Raw genomic sequence first — 12464 nt, 5'->3', positions numbered from 1 at the left:
TTCCTTTCTGTTGATTCGGCCTGCTAAATACCTCTTGATTCTGTCCCCCCCTCCTCTATCCTCAGTCCAGCTGCTTAGTTCAGGGCTCTTTTGATGTCTGTCTGGGATTTCTGCAGCAGCCTCTTCGATAATCTCTCTGAATACAGACCTGCCCTCTCTCCTCCATTTTTCTGAAATACAAAGGTGGCCACATCTACAATTTCCTTATAGGGTGCCCCAATCATAAGATGAGAGTCCAGTTTCCTTAGTCTGGCATGCAGGTCCATTTACAACCTCTTAGTCTAACCAGACACACCACGACCCAGCCCATGCCCCGAGGACAGTAATTCCTCCCCAGGCAAGGGGCACACGGTCATGCCTCAGAGACCAGGCACACACTGGTCCCTTCTCCCGTGCCTGGCGAACTACACATCTCTCAAGTTTCAGGTCGAGATGCCACTTCCATTGTGAAATGTTCTCAGGATCCACTAGTCCTCAACCCTCCTCGCCACACTTATTTCACTGTGTTGTCATTACTTATTTGTCCATCTTCCTCACTGGACCCTGAGCTCCTTGAGGACAGGGGCTTTGCGGCCTTACCCATGTCAAAGCCCCTCCCTCGTACCAAGGGCCTGGATACACCAGCTACTTGGTAATCATTGAATATTCAACCAAGTGGTAGGCCTAAACTGGACTTTTGTACACTGCCTGAAGATCAGCCTTCTTAAAGCTCTTCTGCCCCCAATCCCCAAATCCAAGAGTATAGGGCCACCATTAATTAGTACGTTTGGGCGGATTAGAAAAAAGTGCCCCTCCAGGCTGTTGTATAACAATGAGACATCCTTATTCTGGGCTTACACATGGCTTATACGTCCTTCTGTTAGGGAACTGTAGACCGAAACCATCCCTGAAACTAACCCTGAAGAATTCAGGAGGGGCCAAAAGGAGGGAGGAGAAAATCTGTCCTGCCACCCTCCCAGAAGCCCTCACGCTGGAATCCGTCTTGCCTGAGAGATGCACGCCACCAGGAAGGACCCTGAGTCAGACCAACTATGGGCAAAGCAAGATGATTGGCCAGAAACAACCCGGAAACTATCCCCCTTAACATCAAAGCTGAGACTGTGAGTCACGTGGCAGAGCAGTCCTCCTGGGTTCCCTTGCCCTCCTGCTTTCCCCCCAGGCACCCTTCCCAATAAAGTCTCTTGCTTTGTCAACACGTGTGTCTCGGACAATTCATTTCTGAGTGTTAGACAAGAGCCCACTCTCGGGCCCTGGAAGGGGTCCCCCTTCCTGCAACACTTCCGCTGAGCTTTGAACGAGTTTCAAAGCTCATCCCTCACTCTCTTAGCCAGGCCCAAGCTTATTTAGGGACATAATACACGTATCCACACGTGGTAGCCGGCCAGCATGCACACATGCTGCTATTCCTTGTACTCAAAAGGCCCACCACCTCCCACCTGCATACGCAAACTTCAATACCCAGCCCAAAGGTCACTTCCTCTGTGAATCTCTCCTCCACTGCTCTCGGGCAGACTTCCCCCTCCCTCTTTTATATCCCCATCACCGGGGAAGATACCCATACTGAGTCCTACCATATTGCCTCCCAGTTCTTTCTTCACTGCCTGGTCTCACTGCTGTACTGAGTAGGAATCAAGAGGAGGCGTCACATCTTAATCATCTCTGAGTCTCGAATGCCTGGGATGGTGCCTTTACAATACATGGTTGGCACTCAACAAATGCCTTAGACTGGAGGCAGAGCTTCAATCAAGTTACTACTCAATTCAAAATCTTCACAAAGCCTCCCTCTGGCCTCCTGACTGTTTCAAACCCTCCACCACCAGCCTGGACATCGGATGCTCAGCCTCTTGGTCACAGTGGATTTCTGAGCACCTCTTACCTCCGGGCCTTTGCTCACCTGTCCCTCCTGCATATGATGCCTTTTTCTCCTCTTTGCCTGTCAAAGCCCTATCCATCCTTCAAGGCCCAACCCAAATGCCATGTTCCTCATGAAGCAGACTTCAGGAGGTGAGGCCTCTTACTGCTGAGAAGCAAAGTGCTTTGTCCTTCACTCCTGAAACACTGCTCTGTGCTTTAATGATGTGTGTTTGTAATAAAGCACTTGGAGGGCAGGTATTTCCAGACTTGAGCAGAGGGTAGTGCACGCAGTAGGTGCTCGGTAAATATTGGACAGGATGCCTATGCCTGAAGGTGGAAGAGGCAGTAAACTCATCTTCAAGGAACCAGCACGACACAGATCTCCTGCCCTGTCCTCTTTTTTCTCAGCAGGGACAAAATGTGAGCTAAGGAAGAACCAACTGAGTCACCGTCCATTCCTCCCCCAGCCAACGTAGCTCGGCTTCCCTCCTGGAGAGGTGAGAGCCAGGTGTGACAGCCCGAGTTCCCTTTGCTCCACCCCCTCTCTTTCCCCCAAACACAGAGCAGAAATTCACCTCTGCCAGCGTTGTTTTCAAGTTCCTGCCAGACGGGCCGCACACAGGACGCATGGCAGGCGGCCCTCAGCTTGCCTCTGCGGGGACCGTGATCACAGAAGCCTCCCTCCTCAGCATGAAGCACCTCAACTCTGCGCCCTGGGCCGCCCTGGTCCTCAGCCTGGCCTTTGCCTCTTTCCACCCGGCTTGCTTGGCAGGTAGAACTGTGAGCTTTATTCTCGCCACGCTGGGAAGAGGAAGGGAGGGGAGGGGGGAAAGAAGGAGGTGGGAGAAGGATTCCTTGGCTAGGGTTGGTCCCGCACAAAGGAAAGAGGAAACAGTACTTTCTCATCTGCAGGATTAGGCAAGAGAGGGTAGGGTGGGATGGGAGTTACCTTAAGACCAGCGTCAGCCAGTATGGGAGCAGCCAGCTCTGCTGGCCTTTGCCACAAAGAGTCTCTCCCATCAGGGGACCAAACTGGACTAAAATGATATCTTTGGGTTGCTGTTTCTCAATGGCTCCTTGTCAGCATAATTGTGTTGCAAACCCATATTTTGTGGCTGTCATCCTGCTTTTGCGTGCCCTCCTCTCACCTAAGGACCTCTGTCCCTCCCTTGACCCTGTGCGCCCTTTGCAACTTTCACAAAACCTCAACACACAAAGCTGTCGTACGCTGTTTAACCTTCTCCCACCTTGCCCGGCTCAGGAGATGTTGGGTTATGTCCCGATTTTCTTGTGGAGGCTGAAGGGGGATGTTAGGTGGCCTCCCTGGCTTGCTCTCCCAGGCTCGGCTCTGCACGTCAGGGACCTCGGTCACATTCTCATGCTCCTGGTTTCTGCCTCTGGCTTTGATCTTGCTCCTCAGAACAGTCTGCCCTCCTCTCTGACAGACAGATTCTCCGTCTCTTGAAACCAATCCTCGCCGTCCCCCCTCCAGGCTGTATCTCTCTCTCCCATCCTCACGGTCTCTCCTACGGAGGTTCAGAGCGTGGGCTCTCAAGCCACTGAGGCTCAACTCAACTCTGGCTTCCACAACTTACTAGCTGTGTGATCTTGAGCAAATTACTTACCCTCTCTGTGCTCCAGTTTCCTCATTTCTAACATGGAGATAATCATAGTGCTTATATATAGGTTTGTTGTAAAGATGAAATAGGTTACTGAATGTAAACAACTTCTAATAAAATAGCACATGGTAAACCCTCAACGAATGTTAACACATTCCTTTTATTTTCCAAATCACCCCTCCCCAGATAAGAGTGGTTTCTGTTTACCTGGCCATGCTTAAGAGAGGGCCTCAAACATTTGACAAATTTAACTGCACTGAATGGTTGGGTCTTGCCAGCAGCCTTTACTTTGGAAGTGACTCCAAGTGGGACCAGTCCCTGGCTGGCTTTGCTTATGAGGGAGGTGGGTGATATTTAAATTCTTAAGAATTTGTAACAGGGTATTTAGTTTGAACCATATAAAATTTCTGATACTGAATAATTTTTGACCTACAGAAATGCCAATTTCATATGGTTGAACCTAATATTAGTATTCCATTAACTAGGTTTTTTTCCATTCACTAGCTCTAGACTGGGACCACTTCCATTCTAGGGTAGAGGGGAGATGAAAGTCAGGGTCAAGGAAGTTATTTGGGTAACAAGGGAAATTAAAACATTGAGGAATCAATTTTTCCAAAGCAAATAAAGACCAAGCTCTAAGGCATTTAGCTGTAAATTATTTACAGTAACAATCAGATTGCATCAAGGTAATTACTATACTTAAGCAGGACATTGCAGTGGCCGGGGGTGTGTGGCATAAAATTAGTCTGAGCAGCAATTTCATGGCTTTGGCTAAATCAGAAGTTTCCTCCTGACTCGTCCTGCTATGTGACAACAAGCAATTTTGAAGGACATATTAACCTAGAGTCAGTGGGGCCTGGAGAGTTCCAAACTTTTTTTTTTTCATTCCCAAAGAAGTAGATTGAACAACAACATAATTTCCAGAAAGATTCTTTTAAATGGTCTCTTGGTTTTGCTCTACCGAGATCAGCATTGTCTAACAAAACTTTTTCTTTTTTTTGCGGTACGTGGGCCTCTCACTGCTGTGGCCTCTCCCGTTGCGGAGCACAGGCTCCGGACGCGCAGGCTCAGCGGCCATGGCTCACGGGGCCAGCTGCTCCGCGGCATGTGGGATCTTCCCGGACCGGGGCACGAACCCGTGTCCCCTGCATCGGTAGGCGGACTCCCAACCACTGCGCTACCAGGGAAGCCCATAACAGAACTCTTTTGATGATGGAAATGTTCCATTATCTATGCTGTGCTTCCAATATGGTGGCCACTAGTCACATGTGGTGATTGAGCACTTGGCGTGTGGCTGATATGACCAAGTAGCTGCATTTTTCATTTAATTTTAATAAACTTAAACAGCCACAATGGTTAGTGGTCACCGTGTTGAACAGAGACCGAGACCATCTACCTTCTGTTTTTTGCTTTTGTTTTTAATTTTTGGCCACACCCCATGGCATGTGGGATCTTAGTTCCCTGACCAGGGATCAAACCCGCACCCCCTGCATTGGAAGGCAGAGTCTTAACCACTGGACCACCAGGGAAGTCCAATCATCTACCTTCTTATCCTCAGGGATGAGAGGGAACGTGGGCCATGGTTTTCTCCCTTGGGGATCCTTATGTTCCTCTCCATAACCCCTCCCCACCCCCCAAACTCTGATATATCTGCTAAAGTGCTTTTTATCACTGTGCTCCTTGCTTATTAATCAAGGGACAATTCTAAGTGCTGCATGTTCTAGAAACCTCTCAACTTGCTTGTAGCGTGTTTAATTAATTTTTTATTAAACCCTCTCTCTGAGTAATAACATCATACTCATCATAAATAAAGAATCAAGGTCAGACTTCAATGTTTACTAGTTCAAGTTTTTGAAGGAAACTGAAGCTAGTTACGAAAAGACATTCCAGATTTTTAAGTGATTGTGTTTATACTAGAAAAAACGTTGATAGATGTACCTATCTGCATGGAAAGCAGCTAAAAGAAAGTGTTTAGAGCCCCTGGTGATGGAAGGGACATGAGATATGAAGATAAAGCATCTCTGAATGGGACTCGGGAGTGATAGGAAAAGGGGAGTGTGTGAGTTTGCTAGCCAACAAAATACCACAGCCTGGGTGGCTGAAACAACAGAAGCTTCTTTTCTCACCGTTCTGGCGGCTCCGGGTATCACCGGGTTTGTTTTCTCCTGAGGCCCCTCTCCTTGGCTTATAGATGGTCCCCTCTGTGCTGGGTCTTCATGTGGTCTTTGCTCTATGAGTTCACATACCTGGTGTCTCTTCCCCTTCTTACAAGGACACCAGTCATATTGGATTCATTTAACCATTTAACCTTAATTGCCTTTGTAAAGCCCTATTTCCATAAAATGGGTTAGGACTCCAACCTACGAACCTGGGGGACACAGTGCAGGCTACGACAGAGGGTTAGCTTTGTTGCATGAAATTTCAATGTACCTCTACTGGAACTTCTATAACACTTTCATAATACTCACTATTGATTCAAAAAAAGATTGCAAACTCTATGCCTGAGAATGGCTTCTCCTAGTGCCTGAGACTATCTTCTGTCTTTTCTTCCAGAAGCCAGCGGCAGCAGCAACTCAACCTTGACTGTCCACCATCCAGGCCTTGAGACCCTGGAGCAGTGCCCCAGTAAGCCTCTCCTGGCAACCTCCCTAACCCCAGGGCTCACCCTGGAGCGGGGAGGGACACTTAAGCCTCCTTGCTTTCTGCCCATTGGCATCGGGTGGCTGAGCGCCTGCCTGGCCCTCCTGTGCACCGGTGTGGTTTGCTCACAGCCCCAGAACTGTCTGCAGAGCACGTCTAAAAAGCTCTCTTGGGCTTGGTCCCCATCTAAGCTCACACTCTTTGGTGCAGGTGGCTTTAATGGCCCATCCCCAGGACAGCAGTCGAAACCCCGCTGACTGCAAATGCTTATAGAAATTTGGAAGTGGAAAGACCCTAGACATCAGCCAGTCCAACTTATGCCCAAGGCAGGAGCTTCATTTTGGTACCCTTTGCATATTTGTGTTCATCCTCTATTTGAAGACTTCCAGTGGCAAGGAGCCTACTGCTTCATAAAGCAACCACTGCTATGCGTGTCTAATTAACAGGAAGTTTGCCTTATTCGAAGTTTGCCTCCTTGATTCTGCCTTCATTGGATGACCAGATGTGTTTACTTCTGGGCACTTACAAAGGAGGGTAATAGGCAATAACATGTAGAGGTTATGAACATGACTTTGGACTCCTACAGGCTTGGGTTTGAATTCTAGTTCTGCCATCTCGTGACCTTGTGCAGGTGACAGCCTCAGTTTCTTCATGTCAAAAAGCAGGAATAACTGTGCCTATCACTCTGTGAGGAATAAATAAGGTAATGTGTATAGAGCACTTAGCCTAGTACACGGCGTGCTTTAGTAAATGGTGGCTCTTCTATTATTACTGGTCTCAATGTTATGAATATTAGAGAAGAGCTCAGGGGAGGGGAGGCTGGTGTGACGCTGTCATTCCCGCTCTCTCTTCCCACTAGATGTCGACTTCTGCCCACAAGCAGCCCGGTGTTGCCACACCGGAGTGGATGAATACGGCTGGATCGCGGCTGCCGTTGGTTGGAGTCTCTTGTTTCTCACCCTCATCCTGCTCTGTGTGGACAAACTGATGAAGCTGACTCCAGATGAGCCCAAGGACTTGCAAGCATGAGACTTAGAATCTTTGTCCCAAGAATGTCAATCACCACCAAGTTGTAGGTAATAGCAGGCAGGGATAGCGCTGATGTGATTTCCATTACTTTAAAGTCTTTTAATCCTTTTTTGTTTGTTTTTGCTTTTGTTTCTGTTTTTGATTTGGCCGTGCAGTGCGGCTTGTGGGATCTTAGTTCCCCAACGAAGGACCAAACTCAGGCCCTTGGCAGTGAAATTCGGAGTCCTAACCACTGGACCTCCAAGGAATTCCCAAAGTCTTTTCACCCTTAAACTTCAGTTAATTTTAAAAGGGAAAGAAGAAGGAAATGGGGGTCCAAGGAAGACAAGATCAGTGCTGCTGCCGTCACACCTAATTTCAAAAAGCACTTGGGCCCTTTATAATCTGATATCTCCCTGATCATCTCCTTTCTCAAGATGGCCCCCATGAAAACTGCTTGTGGTTTAACCATCGCCTTCTTCTGGCTTCCAAGGGTGTGGTACGCGAGAAACATAAGCTTCAGTCTTTTAGTCAACACATTCAAAACAGAACTCAGAACCTTCTCACCAAAAACAAGGTGTTGTCCTTTGTCCCATACTTCAGTCAAGGGTGTCACTGTCGTTTCAAAATGTGAAATTCACCTTGGACACCCCAGCTTCCTCACGCCCACGTTCGATGCTTCTCCAGCTCTTGTTCTTTCTGTGATGCATCTCCCATGGCTGTCCTAGCCATCCTCCCTGCCGGCACCCTAGTTCTGGCCTTCACTACACCGTCTGACCATCATGTCAGGAATATTTCATTTCATTCTCACTGCTTCAGGAACTGCACCCCCAGCTTGTCACTCCCCTCACCCCAATGTCTTCCACTTCTCTGCTGTCATTCCCTCTTCTAGGGTGGCTACTTCCACCTCCACCTCCAGAAGGAAGGCCGTTCCTCCAAGTCCAGCTCTAATGCTTGCTCTGCGGGCAGCCTTCTCTGCTCGTCTTTGGGAGACCAGAAGCTGGTGGTCTTAGGGCATTTCCGTGCTGCCCTGAGCACAGCCATTGTGAACGGGCCTCTTCACACTCTGGGGCATAATGTTTTCCAGTGAACGGATGAATGAGCCAATGAATAAGTTCTTGCCCTAGATGAATTTAAGATCATCGCTCTGCATTCAGAACCACTGTTTTTCTATAGACGGTTGACACAACTGACCTCTACTTAGTTCCTGCTGGCTCAGGGAATCCCTCAGGACCAGGGTGTCCCCCATCACTGTGCACTCTTCCAGTGGGAGTCGGGAGGAAAGGAGAGTGGGTTCATGAGAAGGAAGAAAGGACAGTGACTCTTTCTTTATGAAAACATGTCTGCCCTTTGAGAGCAAATATGTGTTTCGAATGGATAAACTCTAAATAATCATAATACAGAAAAAAAAGAAAAGTCAGAGGCCTCTGAAATAGGAAGAAACATTTTCTAGAGGTGGCAAATGACCCAAAGCCGACCGACTGCTCTTTCAGAAAGTCTGAATAAATTTCCCTGCCAATGGGAACTAAAGGATCGCCTGGCACATTTTGCTATCTTCTGAAGAGCCAGATGGTTTCAGAATCTCAGTTGTTTAATCAGTGAAACGGGATGGATTTATTGTTCCTAAGGGTTAATCATGTAGACACAAGTGTCTATGTAAGCCCCGAGCGATGTCATGGACATACACGTGGATGTGTGTTCCACTTTTTTAGAAATTGAAGGAAAGAGTTTCCACAATACATGAATGGTTTAATTCCTTTGAGATGAAAAAATTCAGTGTGGAGCTCACTTGGATTTAATATCTGTGAACATTTTAGAAATAAATCAGTGGGCAATAGTGATAAGAGCACGGGCTCACAAAAGCAAAAAAAAAAAGAAAGGAAATTAAGATTTATTTCTAACGAATGTGAATAGAATTGACTCATGTTGCCTTGGTGAGCTTCAATTATCTAAGTGGAAAATGTAAGAACTGGACCGAATACACGGTTGCAAACTAGGTTCCAAAAGCTCAGGGAGCTATTCAAGGTGCTTCATGAAAGTGGGTGTGCATGAGGCCCTTCCTTGCAACCAGAGCAGCAGGGCTCTAATCTGTTTTGCACGTTTGTGGACCTCTGTGGCAAGACTGCATTTGCTGCCTTAAGGAACGCACAGTCAGAGCACCAGTTGGCACCTGGGACAACGTGTAGATTCTCTGACTACACTGAAATGAATTGTGTGTAGTTGCTGCCACTGTCACAATAAAATTTAGGCATTTTGTGAATTGCTTTTCTTTCACAATAGGAAGGATAGATCAAATCCAAACAATCACTTTTTTCTTTGAGACTGGAAAGAAAGATGGTTATATAATTTGATGGTTATGTTACCCAGATGCTGTCTCTCAGATCCACCCTCAACATGGAATCTCTTTATTCTAGCAAAGCAAAGATGTGTCAGTAAATTAAAAAGGAAAACCTGAGGGGGAAAACTGAGGATCAACATCCATCTAAGAGCTTCCTGGGATAAGGCAGCAGGACCTGCCTAACAGTAGATGCACTTTCCATTTAAAAACTTTGCCCTCAGTAACCAAGGCTGTCCTCGGCACCATTACAGACTGTGTGACACAGGGCACATCCAGTTTGGGGCATTTCTAAATATCTCAAAATGCCCTACACAGAAATAGAATATTTAAACATTAAGGTGTGACACAATTATCTAGCTTTTAAAATCATCATCTTTAAATCTATTCATTTTTAGATGCATGCTACCCAAGGACAAATAAACCAAATATGTAATTTTCTTTTATGTATAGAAACGTTATGCCATGCAAAATTAATTAAAAACAAGTCTTAGGGTAACTTGGGCCTCTTTTCCACAAAAATACATGTAGGCATATTTTTAAACTTAGAGAAAGAACAATCTAGAATTTTTTTTTTTTTTTGCGGTACGCGGGCCTCTCACTGTTGTGGCCTCTCCCGTTGCGGAGCACAGGCTCCGGACGCGCAGGCTCAGCAGCCATGGCTCACGGGCCTAGCCGCTCCGTGGCATGTGGGATCTTCCCAGACCAGGGCATGAACTTGTGTCCCCTGCATCGGCAGGCGGACCCTCAACCACTGCGCCACCAGGGAAGCCCTAGAAATTTTTTTGATGAAGAACATTTCTTTCTGTTGGAGGCCTGGCTTCTGTTTTGAAGTCACATACACATACAGTGACATTCCATGGGTCTTCATCACTGTGTAGGAGGAGTGCCTTGTAGACAACCCCTACCCGATGTCTACAACCAGCCTTACCTGGCTCAGCCCATCCTCCACACTTCCTTCCAGAGTGATCTTTCTAATCCATAAATAAGGGATCGAGTCACTCTTCCCTGCCTAAAATCCTCCAGTGACTGCTCACATTTGACAGAGGAAACTCCATACTCTTACCTGACCCATAAGACCCTCACTAGCTTTATCTGTTCTATATTCTTCACACACACCCAGTTCTGAATTATTTCAGCTCTCTCACTATCCTCCAAACCTTCGTTCTTGCTGTTCACACAGCCTGGAACATATGCTTCCCAAGAGGCAGATTTGCCATGAACCAAGAGAAGCTAAAAATTCTGGTCCCCTTTCTTGCACGCCCCCCACCCCAAGGTCCTCTACCTAATTTTGTATTCCGAATTTTGTATGTTTTTGTTTTTGTTTTTTTTAAAGCAGGAACTCTAATTGCATATGTTTTAGGTCATAAAACTGGACCTGCCCTTGCTCTTCCCTCCCATCTCCCTCTCCTGATTGAATTCATTTGGTTTACTGGGATTGGTCCTCCAAGTCAAATTATCCCCCCTCCCTGGATGGACACACACACACACACATGCAAGCACGCACGCATGCACACCCTACCTCAATGGCCTGTGCTCACCTCCAGGGCAACACTGTGAAAAAGACTCTCTCCTTAAGGGAGTGGAGAAAAAAGAAACCCTCCTACACTGTTGGTGGGAATGTAAATTGGTACAGCCACTATGGAGAACAGTATGGAGGTTCCTTAAAAAACTAAAAATAGAGCTGCCATATGATCCAGCAATCTCACTCCTGGGCATATATCCAGACAACACTATAATTCAAAAATATACATGGGCCCCTATGTTCATAGCAGCACTATTCACAATTGCCAAGACATGGATTCAACCTAAATGTCCATCGACAGATGACTGGATAAAGAAGATGCGGTACATATATACAATGGAATACTACTCAGCCATAAAAAAGAATGAAATAATGCCACTGCAGCAACATAGATGGACCTAGAGATTATCATACTAAGTGAAGTAAGTCAGAAAGAGAAAGACAAATAGCATATAATATTACTTATATGTAGACTCTAAAAAATAATACAAATGAACTTATTTACAAAACAGAAACAGACTCACATAGAAAACAAACTTACGATTACTAAAACGGGAAGGGGGAGGAGGGATAAATTAGGAGTTTGGGATGAACAGATACACACTACTATATATAAAATAGATAAACAACAAAGACCTACTGTATAGCACAGGAATTATATTCAGTATCTTATAAGAGCATATAATGGAAAAGAATTTTTAAAAAGAATATATATATATATATATATATATATATCAGAATCACTTTGCTGTATGTCTTTAACACAATATTGTAAATCAACTACACTTCAATTTTTTTAAAAAAACACACAAAGACTCTCTCCTTGACCAAACTCCTTTGTGCCTTCTTGTCAACTAGACCTCAACCTAGCCTATAAAAACCACAGACTCTCAACACAAATGATTTCATCCCCCCCGTTAAAGGCTTGAATCAACACTAACATATTTTCTAGCAGCTCAAGGCTGCATCCCTAGGATGACCCTAGCCTCTCTTTCTCAAGGCTGCCAAAAGAATTTGCTGTGTGTTCTAATCAATGCCTGACAATAGGCCCCTGAGCATATTTTCTTAGAACATTTACTAAAAAGGGCTTAGTTGTGAGTCCTTCCACTGTCCCTTCGAGATACCTCTCTCCATCTATCTACCTATCCATCCATCCATCCATATCTCCTACAACTCAGGACCTGAAACCTGTTCCTTTAAAATTTATTCATCGAGCAGGATAGGCCCTCTGTCCCCCGGTCTCTGTGGGAGGACAGAATCCTAGCTTCAGGGTCTTCAGGTAGCAGGTAGAGCTGGCCTGATCCGCATTTACACTGACCAACTCTGTAATTTCTCAATTCCCTGACACTCCTGAGCCCCCCTCACCTCTCCCTTCTCCCTCATCCTCCCTGTAAAATGCCCAGCCACCTCTGTACAGTTGAGTTCAGGTCATAGTGGACTCTCTTATCTATGGCAATAGTTATAGTTCTTATTCAGATCTGTC

General features: G+C 46.1%; 1 protein-coding gene across 1 annotated transcript; it reads left to right on the top strand.

The window, feature by feature from the left end:
• Positions 1-2465: 2465 nt before the first annotated feature.
• TMEM213 (transmembrane protein 213) lies at positions 2466-7142 on the top strand (the record flags this gene model as incomplete). Its single annotated transcript, XM_082662314.1, has 3 exons — positions 2466-2626; positions 6027-6098; positions 6973-7142. Exons 1-3 carry the CDS (start codon positions 2482-2484, stop codon positions 7140-7142), a joined length of 387 nt encoding a protein of 128 aa, XP_082518440.1. The 5' UTR covers positions 2466-2481.
• Positions 7143-12464: the final 5322 nt, after the last annotated feature.

Source organism: Grampus griseus (genome assembly GCF_964374135.1).
Source record: "Grampus griseus genome assembly, chromosome: 9".
In the NCBI taxonomy this organism is placed as follows: domain Eukaryota; kingdom Metazoa; phylum Chordata; class Mammalia; order Artiodactyla; family Delphinidae; genus Grampus; species Grampus griseus.
Note: the sequence above shows the minus strand (reverse complement) of the source record. Positions and strands in the feature narration are given on the sequence as shown.